Source organism: Pelobates fuscus, chromosome 1, assembly GCF_036172605.1.
Source record: "Pelobates fuscus isolate aPelFus1 chromosome 1, aPelFus1.pri, whole genome shotgun sequence".
Lineage (NCBI taxonomy): Eukaryota > Metazoa > Chordata > Amphibia > Anura > Pelobatidae > Pelobates > Pelobates fuscus.
This window is the reverse complement of record NC_086317.1, coordinates 235994374-236020711: the sequence shown is the minus strand read 5'-3', so window position 1 is coordinate 236020711 and position 26338 is coordinate 235994374. Positions and strand designations below refer to the sequence as shown.

The 26338-nt window shown below is 42.1% G+C and overlaps 1 protein-coding gene across 1 annotated transcript in view; it reads left to right on the top strand.

Annotated features, from left to right (window-relative positions):
* The first annotated feature begins 3895 nt into the window (after nucleotides 1-3895).
* LOC134611909 (uncharacterized) overlaps nucleotides 3896-26338 on the top strand; it is a 271435-nt gene continuing 248992 nt past the window's right edge. Inside the window, exons 1-4 of the mRNA XM_063456262.1 lie at nucleotides 3896-3912; nucleotides 4769-4913; nucleotides 7163-7361; nucleotides 19834-20012. Coding sequence (XP_063312332.1) covers nucleotides 3896-3912; nucleotides 4769-4913; nucleotides 7163-7361; nucleotides 19834-20012 — 540 coding nt within the window. The remainder of the gene's footprint in view (nucleotides 3913-4768; nucleotides 4914-7162; nucleotides 7362-19833; nucleotides 20013-26338) is intronic.

Below are 26338 nucleotides of genomic sequence, written 5' to 3'. Positions count from 1 at the left end.
GAGGGGGGGTGATGGTGAGAGGGAGAGGGGGGTGATGGTGAGAGGGAGAGGGGGTAATGGGAGAGGGAGAGGTGGGTAATGTGAGAGGGAGGGGGTGATGGTGAGGGGGGTGAGGTTGAGGGTGGTGACGGAGGGTGGTGGGGGGGTGATGGTGAGGGGTGATGCTGAGGGTGGTGAGGGGGGGTGATGCTGAGGGTGGTAGGGGGGTGAGGCTGAGGGTGGTGGGGGTGGTGAGGCTGAGGGTGGTGGGGAGGGGTGAGGCTGAGGGTGGTGGGGGGTGATGCTGAGGGTGGTGGGGATGCTGAGGGTGGTGGGGTGGTGAGGCTGAGGGTGGTGGGGGGTGATGCTGAGGGTGGTGGGGTGCTAAAACTGAGGGTGGTGAGGGGTGATGCTGAGGGTGGTGAGGGGTGATGCTGAGGGTGGTGAGGGGTGAAGCTGAGGGTGGTGGGGGGTGATGCTGAGAGCAGTGGTGGGGGGTGATGCTGAGAGCAGTGGTGGGGGGGTGAGGCTGAATGTGGTGGTGGTGGTGAAGCTGGTGATGGTGAGGGTGGTGGGGGGGGTGGGGGTTATGGTGAGGGTGGTGAGGCTGAGGGTGGTGAGGGGTGATGGTGAGGGTGGTGGGGGGTGGTGAGGCTGAGGGTGGTGAGGGGTGATGGTGGTGAGGGGTGATGGTGAGGCTGAGGGTGGTGGGGGTGATGGTGAGAGTGGTGAGGCTGGTGGTGAGGGGTGATGGTGAGGGTGGTGGGGGTGATGGTGAGGGTGGTGGGGGTGATGGGGAGGGTGGTGGGGATGATGGTGAGGGTGGGGGGTTATGGTGAGGCTGAGGGTGGTGGGGGGTGGTGAGGCTGAAGGTGGTGGGGTGTGATGGTGATGGTGGTGGGGTGGTGAGGCTGAGGGTGGTGGGGGTGGTGAGGCTGGTGGTGGAGGGTTATGGTGGTGGGGGTGGTGAGGCTGAGCATTGTGGGGGTTATGAGGCTGAGGGTGGTGGGGGGTGGTGAGGCTGAGGGTGGTGGGTGTTGGGGGGTGGTGCTGAGGGTGGTGGGGGTTGATGGTGAGGCTGAGGGTGGTGGGGGTGGTGAGGCTGAGGGTGGTGGGGGGTAACCCACGGCAATGCTCTGATTGGCCAGTTCTCGCGAGACACTTGGTCTGCAGCTCTGCACACTGCGGAGCTGCAGACCGGTGTCTGATGGCTGGTCGGGCTGCCAGGAGGGGCCTTGCACCCGGTGGCATATCGGCGAAGCCGCCGGGCCCCCTCCTGGTGTCAGGTCCTCGGTCACACAGTCTGCCCTCAGGCGGTTTAGGCGGCCGCGAGGCCCCAGCCAGCGTGAGGCCTTAGGCGGCCGCCTAAACCGCCTAATTAGAGAGCCGCCTCTGTATAGCGCCATCAGATTCAGTAGCGCTGTACAATGGGTGGACTAACAGACATGTAATTGTAACCAGACAACTGGACGTACAGGAACAGAGAGGTAGAGGGCCCTGCTCAACGAGCTTACATTCTAGAGGGAGTGGGGTATAGTGACACAAAGGGTAAAAGTAGGAAGTAGGTTATTAGAAAAGTATTCACTGAGGGCTTAGTAGGTAATTTTGACAGTTGCAGGAGAGGAGTCATGGGGGTGAGGGATAAAAACCTGCTAACAGTTTAATTGATGTGCTTTCTTGAAGAAGAGGTGAAAGTCTTACGGTGAAGGGAAGGGAGTTCCACAGAGGAGGTGCAGCCCTGGAGAAATCTTGGAGGCGAGCATTAGAGGTGGGAGTACAGACAGATGATATTCGTAGGTCTTTGGCAGAGCATAGAGGCCTCGACGGGACATACTTGTGTATTAGGGAGGATAGGTAGGTTGTTGCAGCATTATGTAGGGACTTGTAAGCAAGCACCAGAATTTTAAATTGAACCCTATATATATAACTGGAAGCCAATGCAGGGACTGACAGAGCAGGGAGGCGTGGGAGGTGCGAGCGAACAGGAAAATGAGCCTCGCCGCCGCATTCATTATAGATTGCAGCGTGCAATCTGGAAACACGTAAGACCACTTACAAGGGGATTGCAGTAGTCAAGGCGAGAGAGAACAACAGCATGGACCAGCACCTTAGCCGCATCTGGCATTAAATAAGGGAGGATGCCTGCTATGTTTTTAAAATGGAAGCGACAGGATTTGGCGATTGATTGGACATGAGGGGTGAAGGAGAGCTTGGAGTCAAAAAGAACACCCAGGCAGCGAGCCTGCGAGGTAGAGGTGATGGTAGCGCCGTTGACTTGGAGGGAGACAGTCATGGAAGTGGTAACACTTGAGGGAGGAAAGACCAGAAGTTCTTTTTTGGACAGGTTGAGTTTAAGGAAGTGAGCAGCCATCCTGTTGGAAATCGCAGAAAGGCCGTCAGAGACACAAGTCAAGATGGGAGGAGAGAGATCAGGAGAGGACAGGTAGATTTGCGTGTCATCCGCATAGAAATAATAACGGCGGTATAGATAGAGAACAGTAGGGGACCAAGGACAGAACCTTGGGGGACGTCAACAGAGAGTGGTTGGGGGGAAGAGGCAGAGTCAGAGAAAGAAACACTGAAAGAGTGCTGTGAGATGTAGGAGGGGCTCCAGGAGAGAGCAGTATCCGTAGACCAAAATTATGGAGAATGCGGAGAAGCTGTTGCAGAATTAGGGCAAGTTAGATTTGAGCTGGGTTAAAGGAGAGTTTGGTGGAAAAATGCTGGAGATCAAGGCTGTTGAGGTTTCTGCGAGATTGGAGAGTTGAGGGTGGTGAGATTGGGTACGGGGTATGCTGATGTCAAATGTTAGCAGATGGTGGTCAGACAAAGGAAATAGAGCAGTGGAGCGATTAGAGGTGGTGCAGAGATTGGTAAAGATGAGATCAAGAGTGTTTCCTGCTGTATGGGTTGCTGAAGTAGACAACTGCGTGAGGCCAAAGGAGGAGGTTACAGAGAGCAGACGGAGGCATCAGGGCAGTTGAGGTTGTTGATTGGGATGTTAAAGTCCCCAAGTATGAGGGAGGGAGTGCTAGAGGAGAGAAAGTGGGGTAGCCAGGAAGAAAAGTGTTCAATAAATAGCCTGGGATGACCTGGGGTGGGGAAGGGGGGGGGTGAGGGCGACAACTTTTATGTAAACAAATAAAAGTTATGTTTTAAGGAGACTGCGAGTGCGGACCATCACTTTGAATTTATCTCTCTTTCTATCTATATCTATCTATATATATATATATATATATATATATATATATATATATATATATATATATACACACAAACTTATACACACATATAGTAAAGAACAAGCACCCCCAGGTATGTTACAATGACAAAGAAATAGTGGTTAAAGATACATTGTTTAAAAAATATACAAGCAGTTAAAATACAATAAAATGATAGTGTCCAGTATTAAGGGTTGATAGTGTCCTCCATAGTCTACCTTGCATAAGGCACTGATCCAGCTGTACTTGATCTGATCTGAGCAAATAAATAAATAAATCAACACAGCGGCATTAAGAATTCAGAAGGCTCCGGCCATCCCTGCAGATGCCCTCAGGGACTTTATTGCCATTACCTGGTATGTTTTGGTTAAAGCTGCAATTATGGACAAACGTGGATAATTACCATATCAAAGTTTTTGACGACCTACCATTCACAACACAGATGGAGAAGGTTCATGCCAATCACCCGACAGCTACGGCACCGTGGCATCAGATATCGATAGGGGCGTTGGGCACTCTGGTGGTACCACTGTCACGATTCGGGGAACCTAACACGCTAACAGGTCACAGAGAGGAAAAGGTGCAATACCGGTCCTTAGAATGGCCGGGTTAAGCACAACAAGAATAGTCAGGAGACAAGCCGAGTAAGGGGAGACAGAAAACAGGAGAACGTGAAACAAGCTGAGGTGAAAGGGATGGAGAATACAGGAGAGTCGGAGGAACAAGCCAAATAATCGGTAACCAGAGAGAAACACAAGCAAACAGCAATACAGGTAACCAAAGACCACAACAGGGCACTGAGGGACAGGAAAGGTAAGTATTTAAACCCTGTGGTTAATTCTGATTGGATAACTTCCAATCAGAATTAACAATCACACGTGGGAGATATCTATACCTCCCACTGTGATTGTCATACTGTGACTTTAACGCCGGGTCACGTGGCTGACCCCGGCATTTGCATAAATGCACGGTCTCCCAGCGTGCAGCGTTATACACGCTGCCGCCGGGAGACGAGAAGGAGGATGCGAGCGGCGTCCGAGGCTGTGAGGACGCCGCTCGCCAACAGGCATAGGAAGGGGAGACAGCCACTAGAGGCTGGATTAACCCATAGGTAAACATAGCAGTTCTCTGGGTTAAACCTAGATGGACCTGGCACCCAGACCACTTCATTAAGCTGAAGTGGTCTGGGTGCCTATAGTGGTCCTTTAAACATACACATAAACATGCTCAACTCTGTTCATAATGTATGTAACTATCCACTTCTGTTTCCTGGCTTCAATATTCTATTTTACAAAAAAATATATAAATGTATTTTTTTCACAGCTTATAGAGAACTAATAGAAACTTCTCATATACATCCTATTTGAATCTATTCCTATGTCATCCACACCAACTCAGATTCTCAGCTGTGTTTGTTAAGATATCCTCTTTGTTAATGTACATGAATATTTTGCATTTCCTCTTCTAATGTCTGTTTAGTGCCTGAACTTTGCAAGTTATTGAGTGTGTTTCAGAAAAGAGTTTTCAATTTTCAGTTTTTCATTACCTGTTTGTGTATCTATATTTAGAAATGAAGAAGAACCTTTGTCTCTGCCATTTTGGGTTCAACATAATGATTCCACCCTGTTGCCGACTCCAACAACTGTAGAACAGTCCTTTGATTTATACATAGATGCTTTACATTACATTCCAGACAATGCCAGTGTTATAAAGGTGAGTAATAACATTAAACAATTAGCATTATCTATAAATTCACATACTTTTATTTATTTTATTATTTTGTTTATTTTTCTACCTCTACTACTGTCCCCCTCAAGCTTTCCCTTAATTTATTGCCTTTATTTCTTTGTGGCCTGTCAGTTATTTTCTATGATCCAGTTATTACACCCTTCCCTGTAATCAGGGCCAGTGCAAGGATCTTTGGCTACACAAGCATAGATGAATTTTACTGCCCTCCCCTTCACCCCTCCTCCACAAATTGCATCTTCACCTGTGTGTCACTTAATCACCCTCTTGAATTTCTTACCCCCTTTTGTATTTTTATCCTCGCTTTTGAATGTCTTACCCCCCTTTTTTTCTTACACTCATCTTTAGTATATCGTATCCCCCCATTTTTCCCTTTATGTGTCTTTTACACACACACACCCTTTGTGTTTATCTTACTCCCCTCCAGCCCCTTTGTGTGTCTCTTTCTACCTCAGCCTTTATGTGTGTCTCTTACTCCCCCAGCCGTTTTGTGTGTATTTTTCCCAGCCTCTTTGTGCCTCTTTCTACCCCAGCCCCTTTAAGTGTCTCTTTCTCCCCTTCTCCAGCCTTTCTGTGTGTCACTTTACCTCCCCCAGACCTTTTGTGTCTTTCTTCCCTTCGCCATCCCCTCTGTGTGCCTCTTCTGCATCCCCTTTTGTGTATCTATTTCTCCCCTTCCCTATGCCATCCATGTCTCTTTATCCTCCCAGCTCCTCTGTGTCTCCCCCCCCCCCACAAGGACCTTGTTTCTTTTTCCTTGCAACCCCTCTGTGTCCCACCTAGCCCCCAGCACACGTGTGTCTCTTTCTCTCCACAGCCTCTTTTGTGTGTCTCTTTCTCATAGGCGTGTGCAGCCTATTGCATAAGGGTGTGCACCCTAAAGCACAAACACACACGCAGCATTTATATATATATACACACTGCTACACATACACTGCTGTGTGGGGGTGTGGGGGTGCTGGGTGTGTTTAGGGGGGCTGTGTGTGTATGTAAGGGTGCTGTGTGTGTGTGAGGGAGGGTGCTGTTAGTGTGTGTATGTAAGGGTGCTGTGTGTGTGTGAGGGTGCTGTAAGTGTGTGTATGTAAGGGTGCTGTGTGTGTAAGGGTGCTGTGTGTGTGAGGGTGCTGTATGTGTGAGGTTGCTGTTAGTGTGTATGTGTGTTGTGTGTGGGTGCTGTATGTGTGTGGGTGCTGTTAGTGTGAGGGTGATGTTAGTGTGAGGGTGCTGTTAGTGTGTGTGAGGTTACTGTTAGTGTGTATGTGTGCTGTGTGTGTATGTGTAAGGGTGATGTGTGTGGGTGCTGTATGTGTGTGCTGTATGTGTGAGGGGGCTGTTAGTGTGAAGGTGCTGTTAGTGTGAGGGTGCTGTTACTGTGTGTGAGGGTGCTGTTACTGTGTGGGAGGGTGCTGTATGTGTGTAAGGGTGCTGTGTGTGTAAGGGTGCTGTGTGTGTGAGGTTGCTGTTAGTGTGTATGTGTGTTGTGTGTGTATGTGTATGTGTAAGGGTGATGTGTGTGGGTGCTGTATGTGTGAGGGTGCTATTAGTGTGAGGGTGCTGTTAGTGTGTGTGAGGGTGCTGTATGTGTGAGGTTGCTGTTAGTGTGTATGTGTGCTGTGTGTGTATGTGTAACGGTGATGTGTGTGGGTGCTGTATGTGTGAGGGTGCTGTTGGTGTGAGGTTGCTGTTAGTGTGTGTGAGGGTGCTGTATGTGTGTGTGTGTGTGTGTGTGTGTGTGTGTGCTGTTTGTGTGTATTGTGTGGGGGTGGAGGGTTTATTTAGTTTATAGGCCCCCTCCCTTCTTTCCTTTTGTAGGCAGGGGAGACCGTGCTGCTGAATCCCTCGTGGTCCAGTGGTGAGTGAACTCTAGCCTGCGGGGCTAGAGTTCACTCTCGCGAGATCTGAGCTTTGCCGCAGCAAAAAATGCTCCGAATTCGCAAGAGGAGCCCTGCGGAGCTGCTGGCTAGAGCTCCCCGGGTCCTCTCCTGCCCTCATGGGCCCATGGAGGCACATAGCGCACATAGCGCACATAGCGCGGGCCGCGGGGCGGGCCGTGCGCACGCCTATGCTCTTTCTTTCCCTTCCCAGCCCCTCTGTGTGTCTCTTCCCACAGCACCTTGTCTCTTTATCTCCCAGCCCTTTTGTGTCTACATATGTTCCAGCAGTAAGCAATAGGAAAAATATCTAATCTGCTGTATGTTTGTATTGATTGTCTGTAGGTTACAGGACAAATAGTCAATTCTGGTAAATCAGTCCCAGCAGTTGTTGCATGTCCAGAGATGAACAGTTCAGCAAGAAATCCAGAGTTTAAATTCTATCAGACACTAAATGCTGAAGGTGAAATTCTTAAAGTTACCACTTCTATACTATTTCAAGTGTCCACAGTAGATTCTGATTCAGGAGACATAGCTATTATCGGTAAGAAAATGACTATGCAAGCATTTTGTTTATAAACCTCCTTGTGTAAAGTCTTGTCAAGGTAATTTTGAATTATTTATTTTCAGGATTGTTCAAAGAGCAAGTGTAATTAAAAATAAAATCCTTTTCAATACACTAGTGTGCACCATATGCAGCACTTTATGAGCCCCATGATCAATTGGTATTTACTGTTTTTTACTAAGAGTTCACTCGAAGAATCAATATCCAACAATTATCATCTTGTTTATTCAGCAAAATGAACATGGCTGCAATTGAACTTGGCAGGTTCCTTGTGCTGTTAGGGCCATGATGAGTTTTGTGTTGTGAAAAAATAACAGGCAATACATCTGTTATTTAACACAGCGTGCCAGTGCGGTTTTTGGTATTTGTCACTACCATCTTCACATTTTGAAAATGGTGTAGACTGTTTCTGTGTTAAAGGAACACTCCAAGCACTATCAACTCTACAGCTAAATCCAGCAGTTCAGGACAAGCTCATTGACTGATGGCATCTGCTGATTGCTCTCAGGCAATGAGCTAATCCCGTTGTCACTGAGCTCAGCTGAGCAAAGATAGCTTTCTGGCAGCAAGAGGCAAAGAGTGGACCTGGTGGATCCCAGGTAAGAAGTAAAACAGTATCCACTGGTACTCCTATTTACCACTATAAAGTCTTAAAGCATATAATTTAACAGGGCTGACCATACAGTTATCTTTAGCAAAAATATTATGTAGTTGGTAAGAGTTTCTCTGTTTAAAATATATAAATAATTGAGAAAACAAAAACAAAAATATGGATTGTTTGTTTTGGAAGCCATAACGTTTTCTCTTTTAAAATATTTTATTGAATATAAATAAATATAGACATATAAAAACTTAATAATCCACTATCATAATATACAGCAGCGTTTATAAGATTAATGTATATGCTTGTAATATAAATACAATAGAATAATGTACCCTTTAATACTTGTAAAATGTAGCAGTATCTCTGCTTTCCAATTATCTCCTCTGTGTTTAATATTTATAAGTACTGTGACGAACTGACCTCGTCACGGGTGTTTGGAGGGGCCTGCTGGCCAGCCTCTTACCAAAAGACTATGGGATCTTTAAAAACTATGTGAACTATGCAAATAATCTCGACTGCTACACCATTTTGATATGTGTTTACGTAGCCTGCCTTTGCTGTCGTGGCGATGTAGGCCTATCTGTCAACTGAGCACAGCAAAAATAAAGAATTATAAAAAAAAAAAAAAAAAAACTATGTGAACAGACTTGGTTCATAGGAGTTTAGATTTGATTCAGGAACCGAACAGCCGCACGAACCGGAGACCAACCTGGAGCTTGTTAAGCCTACTTTGTAGCAATTTCCACCACAGTGTTCTAAGTGTTCGTCTGGGTGGCTGCAATTCCTATGGACAACTAGGAGGTGGCAGCCATCTTGTTCGCATGAAAGCAGGCAGCGGTGTTTGGGCATGAATCTCATGGAACTGAAAACGGACACAGAAACTCCCGAACACTGCTGGACTTCCAGCATCACCTGCTTTCGGTTCTACAACACCTAGAAAGGTGCTGTTCGGTGGAAATGTTCCTACTAACAAGGGGATCAAGCTTCAGGTTAAGACTATCGACTCTGTTCGGTAGTTTGTTCGTTTTTAAACTACTGAACTAGACCGACCTCTAGCCCTGATTCTCTGGAACTGTTTTGAACCCCTGAACTGATCTGGGTGATTTTTGGATATGTTGGTCACCCAAATCAGGGCTATTAGGGGATGTAACTTTTGTGGGGATTTTGTATGTTTTAGGGTATTTTAGTTTTTTTGTAAAAATTTGTGTTTTTTTGTGCCTGGAGGTAATTGAGTAATACAGTGCTTGACTCAATTATCTCCCAGGCATAGGGAATGGATTGACCTATTTTGTATGGGAGTGTCCTGGACCTGAAAGCCAATGTAATCGTGTATATGTTTTTACTATAGTCTACTCTCACATCCAGGGGGGAGTGCCCCTTGCATGGGGACCTGCATATAAGGCAAGTTGTGGCTGCCATTTAACAGATTCCGTTTTACCCTTCATGAAGTCTAGGCTCCTGTATGGGGGATTCGAGAGCTATATTCACGCTGGGGATTGCTATAATCACTATACTCCCTTGCATCACAACGATTGCTCTTGTAAGAGCAGCCTGCTTCGCTCTCTGGACTAGGAGAGGTCTATCCACTGGATGCTGGATCCTGTTCTTGGGTCCAGGGTGGGTGGAGGACAGCGAGGACCCAACCAAGCTGCGGCGGTTTGTGGGGTTTACGGTGGTTATGGTCTAGTGCAGTGCTTATGGTACTCAAGGATTACTAGGAAGCAGCGATTACTCATGGAAAAGCCTGTGATTGGACCAATTTGCCAGTTCAGAGCGCATGTATGCATTCTGAGCATGCATGCACTGTGGACCGGCGAGGATGGGAGTGGGGAGGAAAGATTTCTCCCAGTTTTAAAAGGGGAAGATTTTTAAGTTTGTTTCCTACGTGCTCTGAGTTCTGAGCTGCCTGTCACGGGAGTCTTACCCCAACACACAGAAAAGTGTAAGCCCACAAAAGGTGAATCCGCAAGATGTATTACCAAGCCTTTGAATGGACGGACTTAATGTATTAATACAACAAGAAACAGGGTCAAGATAAATAAAGGTCAGGATTACAGAAATACTCAGAGTCAAGACAAAGCTGGGTCAGGATACCAGAAATCACGAATCAAATACGAAGCCAAGGTCAGGATACCAGAAATCACAAGTCAAATACGAAGCTGAGGTCAGGATACCAGAAATCACAAGTCAAAATCGAAGCCGATGTCAAACACAGGAAATCACAAGGGAATCACTAGGATCTAACGAGGATCTAACAGAAACCACGATAGGGCAATGAATGGGGGCTAAAACAAGCCTTAAATAGGCTTACCTATGTTCTCATATATGTAAATAGTAAGGGGGTCTCCAGTGGTAGTAGGGTATATCTCCTTTCCAATGGCAGTAGGCCGGTATTCAAATAGTTGGTGATATATAAAAAAAGAGGATAGAAATACAAAATAGTGCTCTCTGGGTAATACAAAATAAAATGATAAAAGATGGAGGTATACTCACAAGTGAAGAGCAAATAGGATATTGCTCAATATATGTAGGCGTAGGTTGTATGATGAAATACAGGGTGATGGTGAAGCGCTATATTTAACTCAAGATGTGGAAACAGGAGATAATTCTGAAGAAGTGTGAATGTACCTGAATAAAATCGTTTCTTGAAACCTTAACCTTGATATAATTTCCTTAAAAGTATAAACACAAAAAAACATATCATAGCGTAAAACTGTAAAATCCACAATGCAATATGTATATGAGAAAATTCCCACTCACACTCTGAAGAGCCAAAAGATTTTAGCTCAGTTCTTGCACATGCAGGGTCCGTAAAGGCGACCCTCTCCCTTCTTGGGAACCTTTATCCTTCTTATTTTCAATCTAGGATACAGAGCATATATAGTGCAGTACCTTTAATAAATTTATAAAATCGATAAAATATTAGATGAGGTACTCACAAACCCAGAGCCTTCAGAATAGGCTCAATGAAACAGCATATGTGGTTCAGGACCACAATCCTTCTTTCTTGTAGCAGGAAAAAATTGCCAAATAGTATTTAAGTAAAAAAAATATTTATTACACTATCACTTTAAAACAGTATCTATACAAATATTCACTATATAGGCAAAAAATAAAAGAGTCCAATAATTGTAGTCTCCAAACTGAGCTAAAATCTTTTGGCTCTTCAGAGTGTGAGTGGGAATTTTCTCATATACATATTGCATTGTGGATTTTACAGTTTTACGCTATGATATGTTTTTTTGTGTTTATACTTTTAAGGAAATTATATCAAGGTTAAGGTTTCAAGAAACGATTTTATTCAGGTACATTCACACTTCTTCAGAATTATCTCCTGTTTCCACATCTTGAGTTAAATATAGCGCTTCACCATCACCCTGTATTTCATTCCTTAGTTTTTAAGATAAGATTTTGGTGCTTTAGCAGCTTCTCGTGTTAATTTTTAACCATTTGGTATATAATATTTTGGCTCTTCATATTAGCTCTGGTACACCCACCCGTAGGTTGTATGATCCCCACCAAGGATATCACTCCTCGAGTCCTCCAGTGGGGGTGTTGGAGAGAGTTGAAAGGAATTATATTATTTAAAAAATAAAATCAAATAGAATAAAATGATAGGCTTGGAGGCTCCAATAGCATAAATGGGCTATCTTTATTGGAGACAAAAAAAATCAATAACATAAAACAGCTTTAAAAAACACTAGCGCATTTCTCCTGCAAAGAGGCTTTATCAAATCCCTATGTTCTGATAGGTCCACATCATCACTGCTATCCAAAATGGATTAGGATCGCAATGATGATGATCGCAAAGAGTGGGCGTGACGTCATGTCCACATCTATTTATAGATGTCCTGCCACATGGTTAGGCCAGACCTTGCAGCAGGAGGAGGTCTGCGCGGCTCGAGGGAGGTGAGTCTCTGTGGCTCGAGGAAGGTAAGTAATGCCATACTGCCTAAGTCACATATTCTGGGGTTGCAACTAGCCCCCGGTTCACAGTTAAAAATAACACTGCGCATACCATATACTTATCACCATGACCCCTTTCAAATCACTCAAGTTGTCACGATCGTTAGAGTAACCCTTTAAAGCTGATTGAGAACAGAACATTGACAGGGATATTTGCTAACTTGGGATTGTGGAATTAAGATCACACATGCAAATTTTAGGCCAATAAAGGTGAAAAATCCATAAATAGTTTTTCCAGCTAAGACATTTTCATTCATTGACTTCTTTTACCTGAAGTCCACTGGACATCGCTGCTCCCCACCTCCACTACAGTTACAGGAGAGCCGGAAGCTCCTTGCTTAGTATCTTTAGTTAGCTCACCTGAGAAAAACCATGCTGCGCAGGCTTAGCTCATTGCCTGAGTGCATCAGCTGATCACTTAAAAAAAAAAAAATTAAGCCCTGATCCACTGTGTCACGCCAAGGGTGCATAATTCATTGTTGCGCAATAGGATATTGCCATTTAATGTAATTTGTGTAGTGCATATATGAATTGGCCACTTGGTTGCAAGGTCAGATGACAGAAGGGGTAATATAAATGGTATAGGAATGTGAAAGGGGGCATATGGTTTGCAACATGGATTGATCCTTTGATTATTTAAAGGCTCTGCAGGGTGTACGATTCTACACTTGAGATGCCTGGATGTCTAGTTCCAATGTAAAATAGCTGACTTCAGCCATATGGTCTATACCTCTTAATTGATTAATTCATTTCTTTGATATATGTTAATGATCATTTGCCTTGTGTTCAAGTATCATATCCAAAAGAAACATTAATATGTACCCACAATTCAATCAATTTTATTCTGAGTTGTATAATCTTAAAACGTCCCCTAATCTAAACGATATTCGTAACTATTTAGTAAATACACCGATTACGAAAGTCTCCCATCAAGATCTATTAACTCTAAATGAAAATATTTTGACTGAGGAAGTTCAACATCAAATAGACAGACTTGCTATAAATAAAACACCTGGCCCAGATAGTTTTTCGAATCCATATTACAAATATATGAAATCTCATTTAATAAATCCATTAACAGAAATGTTCAACCAGATCGCATTAAATCAACTTTTTCCAAACGAATTATTACAATCAAATCTTATTCCGATACTTACCGTATATACTCGAGTATAAGCCGAGTTTTTCAGCACATTTTTTGTGCTGAAAAACCCCAACTCGACTTATACTCGAGTCAATTTTATTTTATTAAAATGCTTGATACATGGCAGGTAGGGGGGCTCTCCTTCCCTGGTGGTCCAGTGGCATTGGCAGTTCAGTGGGGGGAGGGGGCTGTCAGAGAGCACTGCTGAAAAACCCCAACTCGACTTATACTCGAGTCAATGTCTGTATTATGGCAATTTGCATTGCCATAATACAGACTGGGGGCTGTGGGGGCTGCAGAGCGGTTACTTACCTCTCCTGCAGCTCCTGTCAGCTCTCTCCTCTGCGGCGGTCCGTTCAGCACCTCGGTCAGCTCCCAGTGTAAGTCTTGCGAGAGCCGCGGGGTCATAGTGCGGCTCTCGCGAGACTTACAATGTGAGCTGACAGAGAAGCTGCACGGACCGGCGCGGAGGAGAAGGGAGCTGACAGGAGCTGCAAGAGAGGTAAGTAACCGCTCTGCAGCCCCCACAGCCCCCAGTATGTATTATGGCAATGCAAATTGCCATAATACAGACATTGACTCGAGTATAAGTCGAGTTGGGGTTTTTCAGCAGTGCTCTCTGACAGCCCCCTCCCCCCACTGAACTGCCAATGCCACTGGACCACCAGGGAAGGAGAGCCCCCCTACCTGCCATGTATCAAGCATTTTAATAAAATAAAAAATAATAATAATAAAAAATTATTAAAATTATTAAAAAAAGAAATAATAAAATTGCCCACCCCCCACCAAGGCTCAGCTACACACACACACACACACACACACTGCACTCATACACACAAACTGCACTCATACACACAAACTGCACTCATACACACAAACTGCATTCATACACACACACTGCACTCATACACACACTGCACTCATACACACGCACTGCACTCATACACACGCACTGCACTCATACACACTGCACTCATACACACTGCACTCATACACACACTGCACTCATACACACACTGCACTCATACAAACTGCACTCATACACACACTGCACTCATATACACACACACTGCATTCATACATACACACACATCACTCATACACACACTGCATTCATACATACACACACACACACGCTGCACTCATACACACACACTGCATTCATACACACACACTGCATTCATTATATACACACACTGTAAATAAATATTCAATTAATATAAATGTTTTAGGATCTAATTTTATTTAGAAATGTACCAGTAGCTACTGCATTTCCCACCCTAGTCTTATACTCGAGTCAATAAGTTTTCCCAGTTTTTTGGGGTAAAATTAGGGGCCTCGGCTTATATTCGGCTCGGCTTATACTCGAGTATATACGGTAAACAAAATAAAATTAACACAGATCCCAGCAGCTATAGACCAATAGCCTTAATTAATGTCGATTGAAGATATATCTGCCATTCTTGCTGAAAGAATTAAGACCGTAATATCTAAGCTAATTCATCCTGACCAAATAGGGTTTATCCCTGGTAGATTAGCTTCCAATAACTCCCGAAGTATAATAGATATTTTAGATCTCGCTAATAAAGAAGGGTTCCCCCTCCTGGCCCTGTCTCTAGATGCCGAAAAAGCGTTTGACAGGGTCGGGTGGGGTTACCTCAGTGAAGTCTTAAATGCTTTTGGCTTTACAGGGTGGATCTACAATGCGATATTAGCTTTATATTCTTCTCCCTCTGCTAGAACTGTAGGCCCGAATATAACTGCTGGCTGGTTTGAACTTATAAACGGCACGCGCCAAGGGTGTCCCCTTTCTCCCTTGTTTTATATCTTATCGTTTGAGCCCTTGGCAATAAATATCAGGAATAATTTTCTGATTAAAGGTGTCCATATGAAATCCGCTGAAATTAAAATATTACTATATGCAGACGCGTTAATTACCCTTGCATCTCCCGAGACCTTTCTATCTCCTTTAATGTATGAAATAGAGAAATATTCTGATATTTCAAATTTTAAGCTGAACATTTCTAATTACACAGCTTTGTATGTAAATATGACTAATGATAAAGTAAACACTTTATCACACACATATAAATTCATATGGACAGGCAAAGAAATAACTTATCTGGGTTTAGTAATACCAGCTAATGTCTCCTGTACTAGGGAGAGAAATGTCTGGACTCTTTTGAGAAATATGAATCTTAAACTTAAAAAATGGATAAATCTGGAAACATCCTGGCAGGGTAAAATAAATATAATTAATGCATATGTTATGCCTAAGTGGACATATTTATTTTCCATGCTCCCACTTAAGGTTACCAACCCGTGGTTAGCTCTAATTCAGTCAAGCATGACTAATTTTATTTAGAATCATAAAAAAACAAGAATAAGTCAGAAAATGTTAGCAAAAAAATTGTCTAATGGGGGCTTAACTTTTCCAAGCATTGTTGATCGATATTATGCAAATATTATTAAACACATATATACCCTTCAAGACCCCAAACAGGCCTTTGAACCATGGTTTAAAATCTAGTCGGATGTAGCTCACATTGATAAATTACAATATTCTATGTGGACAGTCACTAAGGATTCTCTTATTAATTCCTCCTTAACAAATCCAACGACTTTGACACAAACCCTAGAGGACTGGTTGGAAATTAAGAAAAAATTAGGGTTTAACAATCTTATCCCAAAGACTTGTAGGCTTGATATAGTTGAAACCCTTATTCAAGACTTATCTTTAAAAAAAAACTGTCCCAATGTTGATAAATTAACAATTGCTGACATCATGCAGGGCGATAATAAAGTGTCTTTTCAATACATCACAGATAATTTTGACGCAGAAAAATTTTCACCTATCTGCGGTTAAAAAATTGTATTCATAAAAATGTTATTAAATCTACTTCCTCATATGCAAAAGAAATGGAACTTATTTTTGGTTACCGTTCTATCAATAAGGTTATATCTGCTGCTTCCTCTCTGTTAGATTGTTTTAAACTGCCTCCCTTTAGATTGATTAGGACTTGGGAACATGAATTGGAACTTGAAATTTCAGTAGACGACTGGCATTCTTGTTTAATTCAATTAAACAAGCATGTACATTGTGTAAATTTGACTGAATGCCACTTCAAGGTTCTGCATCGATGGTATTACATTCCGACCAGATTAGCTAAAATGTATTCCCATGATCCTACTTGCTGGAGATGTGGCAGTTATCACGGTACATATATTCATATTTGGTGGTCATGCCCTGTAGTTGTGGACATGGGCATTTAACATCTTTGCCACTATGACAGATCATAAAATTAACGAAAATGTTGTTTCTGCTCTTCTACACCTAAATTGAAACCTTAAATCACATAGAGATATTTGTTTTGCCACACATTGCCTAGTCGCTGTTAAAATGATCATTGCGCGTCAGTGGAAATCCTCTATTCCGTTTCAAAAACGGTTATTGATTAATCAAACAATGTTTCAAATCCATATGGAATATGAACTCATAAATAATTTGACGATTTCGTAAAAAAAAAAAAAAAGTCTGATTTTCCAATTGGCTAGAAAGATACCAACATATTTTTGGCTAGATTCAGCTTTAGACAATATGTCTGTTAATAATATATAATAAATCTTTAGTTTTTAATATACAAAATTGCTGTGGATGCCTATGAAAAAATGTAAACTTTATTATAGTTAACACAATAGAGGTGGGAATGATTGTGTTAATTCAGAAACAGAAATACTGAAAATAATGTATTATTGTCAATTGTCATTTTTCTTTTTTTTTTAAGTCTATTTGCGTTCTCTGAATGGGGGTTGGTTTTCTCTTGTGTTTTCTTTGTCTTTGAATGTTGTCTTTTCTCTTTGTTATTGTTTGTTATTCTAGGCTTATGCCTCAAGTATATGCCATCTTGATGCAATATGTTATTATGATAAGTCATTAATTATGTGATTATGCATATAACTTAAACCTGTGCATAGGCTATGGATTATTGTTATATATAAAATTATGTTTCAATAAAAATCGATTTAAAAAGAATATGTACCCACAAAATAATAATTAGGCCTCATTTTTATTATATTTAGAATGGGACAAGCACAATCTTCTAATCAAACCCAAACATGATTTGAGTAACTTAACCATAGGGAAAGGGATTGTGATGTCCGCTATATTGGGTCAAAAGTAAGGAGTGTGACATATCCATGGAAAGGAAAAATTTTAACAAATTCATAGATGCAATTACTATTTCTGTGGCAAGTACATAAGAGGAGATGGAACCAAATGTTTCCATTTGGATTGATGTTGGTCTGGAACACAAGGGAGTGCTCATTTATAGTTACTACGGTATGCCTTCTCTCCACCTCTAGGCGAGGCTTGGTAATCCACAGGGTATATTTAATGATACTGAAGTGTGTATTGTACTTGCTTGGGTGCTAGAATATAATTCTGAGTGAGTCACCATCTTCCTTACCAAAGAACCACTGGGCAGAAGTTTTACTTGAGAAAACCTGAGTATGTGATTAGGACTTCTGTTATTTTATCCCTTTTGTTTTTATCTGTTGTTGGTGTAAATATTTTTGTTACGGTTGCCTCCAGGCTGGCTGGAAGTTGGACCGTAGAAAAGGATGCTCCTAGCGCTCACCAAAGGACCATCAGCACCGCAGCCACCATAAGCACTGCAGACTCCACGAACCACCGCTGCTGGGCTGGTATCTCGCCGTCTGCTCTGCGCCCTGGACCTACGACCAGGCTCCAGGTTCCAATAGGCGAACCTCTTCCTTCTGTCGAGCGAAGCAGGATCAGGAACCAGAGCTCTTACAAGAGCTCAGTAGCTAAGGGAGTATGAAGAGCATAGCAATCCCTGTAGTGATTATAGCTGTCCCCTACAAACATGAGTCGAGGCTGCAAGTTAGAGGATCAGAAGAGGTCTGAGGTCTGGAACACCCAGCCTGGCTTTTATTGAGGTTACATGCAAATAGGACACTCCCAGGGGGAGGCATAAAATCACCAATCACACATCTGGTGCAGCCCACACATTTCCTCCCCTCAGATAAACAGTTAAACCAATTATTACATATAATAAAAATACAGTTTTTACACACACACTGTAACTTTAAAACCATACATCCAATTTCAAGTTGCATATTCAGACTCAGCATACATCAAACATAAACACTTCCAAAAATCAGCCAAATCCCTCCAGTGGATCAAAAGTTAGCTGGAAGTCCTTTATGACTGACCGCAAGCACAATTTCCTGCCCAAAACAGTTCCATAGATTTGGGCTGTGCGGTCGGTCAACTTCATGCGAAAAAACGACTAAGTCCCATTTCGAACGGGACTTAGTCTCTGGAGCTGCAAGTTCCGTATGGGAGAAGGTAAGGGTCAGCGGTGTTCGGCAGAATGTGTAGCCGATTTTAGTTCCACAGAATCTTTAACATACACCGCTGACCGCATTCGAATGACCAAAATGGCCGCCGCCACGTGTTCGGCTGCCGAATGGCGGCCACCCAGCGCTCGGCAATTAACCTGCAGTAACCTCACAGCCTGGGAGGTAAATTGCCTGCACACTTTAACTTCTGGGTGGTCCGCCTGTGTGGTACTTGGTTCAGTAAGCCCTATTTACTGAACCAAGTGGGAGAGAGCCAGGGGCAAGTTATTTTACAGGTCTGGGGACATAGTCTTAAAGGGGCATTGTTCAGCAAAGTCACAATATGTCCCCAGACGGTTCTTAAAGGGCCATACACACCAATAAAAGTTAATACATTTTCAGGGGCACAATCTTCCAGGGGCCATAGTCATGAGGCAGGAGGCTGGCAAATAGGCTTCTCCACAATCCAGGGAAGCAGGGCAATTTTTCATTTAAAGGGCCAGTTACAAATAGCCATTTGTTACAATTTTGTTTATCATCTATTTTGTGTATGCACTGTGACTATTTTTTGCTTATAATAAATATTCCTTTATTAAGTTCTGCCTTTGTCTGGTAAAGAATCACGTTACCTCGAAAGACTAATAAGTGTTTTTCAATTGCTTAGATATTGTGCTAAGTTTATTTGGTGGGTTTTTATGATTAAGTTAGCTGGGGGACCAAGGCACCCCATTTATAAATTGTGTTGGTGGTGGCAGCTTTAAAATAGTATTATTTATATTATTATGCTTAAGTGTTGGTGGTGTTAAGGGGGATTTTATTACTATTTCCGGTCTAGTGCAGACAAATAGTGAACTTTAACCCTTTCACCAACACAACTATGTCGCGCACACTCTTGAAGTAGGGTGCGTTCATAACACGCCGAGCTTAGCTCAGACAGAGATCTTCTGGCTCTTCTATAACTTTAGAGGAGATGGGGAACAGCAACCAGGTAAGAAGTCAGGAGTGCCAGGGCACTCCTGGCACCATAACCAATACAGTGTGCTGTAGCGATTATGGTACCCCAAGTGTTCACTGAATAAAAATATCCAGCCAATTTGTGTAGCTGTTGGGCATCGAAAGTTTTTCACTAAGCTGTGATTTATCAGGCCAAAATAGGAGCTAGTGAAGGAATTACAAGTTTTAGTCTAAAATAGCAGAGCTGTAAATATGACTAAAATGCAGAATTGTTTAATTTCGGCTAACAATGAACAATCTAATTAAACCTTGTTCAGGTTCACAGTGATGACAGCTGGTTATGATTCTTTTTTTGAATGCACACAGTCCAGCCTAACTTTAACATCTGACTAATGACTATGCTTCTCTATTATCATTAGGAAACAGTATTCTTCCTGTGTTCAGTAATGAAGGAAAGCTAAATGTTGGTGGATTTCAACTAAAGTTAAGGACAGGCTTGCCATCCAAACAGTTGGACGAAATAGTTTCATCTGATTTGCACCAATATCCTGTTTTTCCCTGCTGTTCTCTTTTGATTAGGCTTCTTCCACATTGCGAGGTGAGTAAAAATAAAAACTTTTAGTTATAAGTAAAATGTTACTAAGATTAATGGGAAACCTACAATTGATTTTTCCTACTACACAAAACCATTTTATGCAAAGCAGGGAAATGTTGTTGCACGATGCATTCTTCGATAGTAGGTGTTTTGAGAACCTAACTACCAAAATCAATATAAATTACTTTCTTTTTCTTTAAAGTCTTTAAAATAAAACAGTGTGCAACATTACATAGTTACATAGATGAAAAAGAGACATTGTGTCCATCAAGTTCAGCCTTCCTCACATATGTTACTGCTGTTGATCCAAAAGAAGGCACAAAACTTAGTTTGAAGCGCTTTCAATTTTGCAACAAACTAGGGGAAAAATATCCCTTAATAATGTTTTTGTATGCATTTATTAAATTGCTGTTTAAGCATCCGTATAGACTCTGATAAAACCACCTCTTCAGGCAGAGAATGTCACATCCTTATTGTTATTACTGTAGAAACACTTTATTTTCCCATAGACAATCTCCTTTCTTTCAGTCTAAATGCGTGAGCTTGTGTCCTATGTTTAGTCCTGTTTATGAACAAATTTCCAGATAATGGTTTGTATTGGCCCCAAATATATTTGTATAATGCTATCATATCCCCTCTGAGACGCCATTTTTCCAAACTAAAGAGATTTACATTTTTAACTAAAATGCCCCATTCCATTTATTAAATTTTGTAGCCTGTCTCTGCACTTTTTCTAGTGCCATAAAATCCTTCTTTAGAACAGGTACCCAAAATTGCACAGCATATATAAGTTGTAGTATATACCAGTGATTTATAAAGAGGCAAAATTACATTTCCATCAGGAAAATGAATACCCCTATTTATACATGACAATACCTTACTTGACTTAGCAAGTGCCGATTGACACTGCACATTATTGCCTAGTTTGTTATCTATAACAATTCCCAAACCCTTCTCATGTGTGGTTATCCCTAATTCACTGCCATTTAGGGTGTAAGTTACTTGTGTATTCTGTACCCCGAAGTGCATAATTTTGCATTTTTCTATGTTAAATTTCATCTGCCATTGGAGTGCCAAGTTGTGGTGATACTTAAATGGCTCTAGCACTCCTGCCTCCAAACAAGCCGCGCACTTCTCCTCCTGAGCTGGCCGTGTGCCATTGTACTCAATCTTTAAGCTAATGTTCTACCCAAGGACAAGAATTTTCATCTAGACTAACTTATTTTAGTTTGAACACTAACCAGTTGTGAAAAACCATATCAAACACTTTGGCAAAGTCCAAATCGATCACATCCACTGCAAAACCCTGATCTATACTTTACTTACTTCTTTGTAGAATGCAGTTAAGTTAGTTTGACATGACCTACGTTTCATTTTTTATTTATTTTTTGACAATCTTTATTTGTATATTTTCAGTACAAAACATCAAGGCAGGCATATCAGTAAAACATCGATGGTGTAATGGGTGCCATATATCATTAGATCAGATAATGTATGTATACAGGCTGTGACAAGCATCGATGAGTGTGTATTTTGCTTGGTGTTCAGACCATTTTGTAACAGGATGTGCCTAACTTACATTAAAGGAAAGAAAAGAAGGGAACTATATAAGCATACAATCTCTGGGACAGTCTGGAAGCGTTACTGTTAGGGGTCATATAGGTTCACCGTGGGTAGACCCCAGAGGTATAGCTACTATTTGCACAGCATTCAAATGTGCATTCTGTCGAGCATAAGGACCATGTAGAGAAGAGTCTGATCCTGTGGAATATATATAGTAGGTTGTAACCTCAACCGGGGCAATCAGGTGCTGGGTCAGCACGCCTGGAACATTTAAGGAATCTAGCTTATAAGTTGCAGGTCAGTGTCTCCTGTTTGTAGCTCTATCTTGAATTGGGATATGTCCCATAGCTTGCGTGCACCTATGGTATGTGTGTTGCGTCTTCCTGTAGGGTCCTGAGTAGGTAATAAGGTAAGATGCCCTGTCTAGCGTAGTGCCTACTCTGTGTGTTGCACTTAGAGGGAAGAGTTGGGGCAGCATCGGGAGAGGGTGACAAGTTAAAGAAAGAAAAGAAAAAGTGGAGATGGAAAAGGAGTGGGGGGAAGGGGTTGGAGAAAGAGTGGGGGGAAAGGAGAGGAAAGGGTGGAGAAGGAAGGATGGGGGAGAGGGCCCGCGGCAGCTAGCGTGTTAGTGTGATCCCCATGTCCCATTCACAGGCCGACCATTGGTTTTGGTTTAGTGGCCGTTAGGAGTAAGTTGTAGAGGATTGTTAAACCATGGCTTAGGTGTGCCCTGGTGGCAGAGAAGCTCTCTAGTGCGGTGAGGTCTGAAAATGTTGGTAAGGTAAGGTTGAAATGTTGCGTTATATGGTGATAGGGCTGTCTGACCATTGACGAAAATATATCCAGTATGAGTCTGTGAATCCTTTCAGGTCCGACAGCGTTAGACCCCCGGCAACCTCTGGGTTGCTTGTGATCGGAGTCATGTGTAAAGGAGTAGAAGAAAGCTGTAGTGTTCTTCGAACCGAGCACCAGACCTGTAGAGTTGCAGTAATGAGAAGGTGTTCACGGGCAGCTGCATTTTTACAGTGGGTCGTGCAACCACGGTAGGGCTGGGGCTTCTGAGTGTCCCTCGTGTGCCAGTCTATGAGTCGTAAGAGGTGGGTTACCCGATAGTACGTCTGGATGGAGGGGAGATCCACCCAGGCATGGTGACCTATATTTCATAATAGCAATGTTCTTCTGAATGAATTACTGAATATTATTCATTAATAACCTTTCAAATACTTTCCCAACCACTGAAGTTAAGCTCACAGGTCTATAATTTCCACGCAATTTTTTTTTAACCCGTTTCGAATATAGAAACCACATCTGCCTTCCTCTAATCCTCCAGTACAATTACTGCAAGAAAAGAAACTTGAAAGATTAAAAACACACTTAACGCCACGTTAGCTGTTATTTTCAAAAGGGAAGTACAAGCATGGCTGCAAGGGACCATCAGCTATTATTGTCTTGTGACAAATACCTGCCATTTCCCCTATGTAGAGGATCACAGAGAATAACTGCGTCAAAGAAAATCACAGGTTTATTTACTAAATTGAGAATTTAAAATGAATACAAAGTGAATTTCAAGGTGAAGGCCAAAAAACTTGAAAAATTCTCTAAGCCATCAATGCTTTCAGTTTATATATTCTGGCCTTAAAGGATCACTCCACTTCCCACATGGGGAGAAAAAAAAGAGATCACTGTTTAGTAGATTTTTCATTCATGTTTTCTTGGGGTATATGCTAAAAGAGCTTGCAAAGGATGCAGATCTTATGAACTGCAGCCTTAGCAAGCCCTCCCCTTTTTTCCCGGCACAGACTTGCAGTCTCTTCACCGGAAAATAACCATTCAGAGGCTTCTCATGGAGAAGTTTGTTGCATACACATCTGGTCTGAGGTCTGAAACAGGGGAATTGGTGAGTGGAGAGGCAGGCACGCTCAAGTAGGATGGAAGTAGGAAGAAATCAGCACTTTTATAAATTTGCTAGGGAACACCCCCTGGCTGTCTATCAAACAGCCAGGGGGTGTTCCCTAGCAAATTTATAAAAGTGCTGATTTCTCATAGAAATCAGCACTTTTATAAACTGGGCTTAAACTGGGCTACTCTCACGCTGAAGTGCTTTTGGGGTGTGGAGTGGTCCTTTAAATGATATTCACTTTGAAACTCAATTTAGTGAATTACCCTTTAAGTCACAAAAAACATGCAGAGAAGGAAAAGGGTAAGAGGGATAAAGGGAAATAATTATATAGAAAAAAATAAAACAAATTGTTAAAATCAAGCTAGATTTGTTCTTTCCCTTTATCTGCTCATGGAGTGTGTTAATCAGCAGAGTCCCTTTCATGCTTCGATAGCCTTAAAAGTTAAGGGAGTCCAACAACTGAACCCATCATAATTTAATATAATTGCCATAGGTCTGGTGAGAAAGTTACTCTCAAGCTTACATTGAAGTCATTCTGATTTGTAGAACTACTTTTTAGGATTTATCTTCTGATGCTCATAGACAGGAACACAAGACTGGCTTTGGCTCTCAGTAAGTATTCCAAAATCTGCACAGTGTTTTATTCTTTTTCTCTGTCTTGAAGATGAGAACATTGAGGTTTATCAATTTAATATTTTTGACAGCTCAGCTCGCGGTCTTTGCCCGCCCCCCTCCTCCGCTGACAGGCTGGAGAGAGAAGGCACGCACACAGTGCCTTCTCTCTCCTGAACACGTCAGACGTATTTTTATACGTCTGACGTGTACAGGGCCTTTTTAGGGCCCTGCGTGATAGGAAGTCCCTCTAGTGGCCGTCTGAGTGACGGCCACTGGAGGTATTCCTATCAATCAATGTAAACACTGTATTTTCTCTGAAAATACAGTGTTTACATGAGAAAGGCTGCAGGGAGCTATAGATCTCACCTGAACAACTACATTAAGCTGTAGTTGTTCAGGTGACTATAGTGTCCCTTTAAGTTATAAGTCACTAGAACTGAAAGCTGGCAATCACTTATGTTCTGGCACTTGGATGAAAATTGGAAGCTAAATTGAAAAAGGGACAAAATGAGAGAGAGGAAAGAATGACTGAGAATGACTGAGACAGTCACAGATAAGGTAAAAGTCAGAGAGGGAGAAAGTCCAGAGCTGTCCAGATGATGCAAAGTGCGTTCTATAAACATGGAAATAAGAGCAGGAAACTATTGGCAAAGGCACTAAAAGTAAAATTACAGAAAACATATATATCAAAATTAAAAATAAAGAGGGGAGTCAATGTAACACTACAGATACTATAGCGGCCTCTTTTAGAGATTATTATCAAGATCTATATAATTTAAAAAAAAACTAAAGTAGATGAATATCTATCCAAAAAATGTTATCAAGAATTTGTAAGGTGATTATAGATCAATTAGAAGTGCAATTTACCTTAGAAGAGGTTTTGGCAGTAATTAAAACATTACCAATTAATAAAAGCCCAGGCCCAGACGGTCTGACTGCACGTTATTACCAACAATTTCAAACTATCCTTGGACAACACCTTCTTAGGACATTGAATGGAATAACCCCAGGCACCCTTCTCCCACCCCCAGCATGAGGGGATATGGGACATATTTGGTGAGATTGTAACCATGTTAGATCATATTGGCAACATGTCCTAGGGGACATATATAAGATTCTACCAACACTTAAACAATTAACCCCTTCTACGAGTTGGCCAGCCTCTTTTAAAGAGAAACATAAACAGATACTGCTGAACCACTTATTGAATGAAGCAAATGCTATGATTCCGGTCCTTTGGTGAAAAGCCATAGCTCCGACCAAAGAACAATGGATACAGAGAGTGGAAAAGATGAGGGAAATGGAGGAATTCCATTGGGCAGCTCAAGGGAAAAGAGAATATTACTTTAAGATATGGGTACCCTGGCTTACTCAGTGGAAGGACCCTGAATAGACAGTTAATCATTAGGCTTCTTATCTTATAGAGGTTAACGTACAGTTGAGGAATAAGCAAATAGGCAGATTTACCCTCCTCTCCTCCCCACCCTCCCTCCCCACCTATCTATCCTTTCTTTGTTCTTCCTATTTTTTCTCTTTACATATTCTACCTTTTTTTTTAATCTTCTTTGTATTTTTTTTTTTTTGAGATAATAGAAGGGAAAAAAACAAATGATGATTTGGTACTTGATGAAGCTATTCTTAAGATAACGTGACATAAATTAATTCCAATTTCTGATGTAATAAAAAAAATAAGAGAGAGGGAGAAAGTGATAGAGAGAAGATTGATTGTAAAAAGGAGAGTGTGACTAAGAAAGGGACATAGTACCAGAGAATGATTGAGAAAAACATAGAGCAACACACAGAGGAAATAATGTCTAGAAAGTAGAAAGAGTGTAAGAGAAGAAAAAAACCACAACGGGTATAGGGACAAACTGATAGAAAGAGACACTAACAGAAGTCAGTTTAAAGGTCCATAATGTTCACTATTACATATCGCATGCTGGCTTAGGAAACTTACTGATTTCAGCGAGCAGATTTATTTCCCTAGGTTAAGTGCTACAAAAGCATGATGATTGGGAAATTATGTGCAATTCTTTCAGTTAAAGCTGTAGGCAGTGACACTGATTGTAGCTATGATCTGTACAAATACTAAAAATTAACAACATGCTGTGTGGTCCCCATATGTCTAATGAGTGTGTTTTGGGTATAAAACTCCTCACTGGACAGCATCGCTTGTTGCCAAGATCAGGACTCAGATGGTTACGATGGCAACCAGGTAAGTTTGCGTGTTCCCTCTGGCATATCCTTGCTC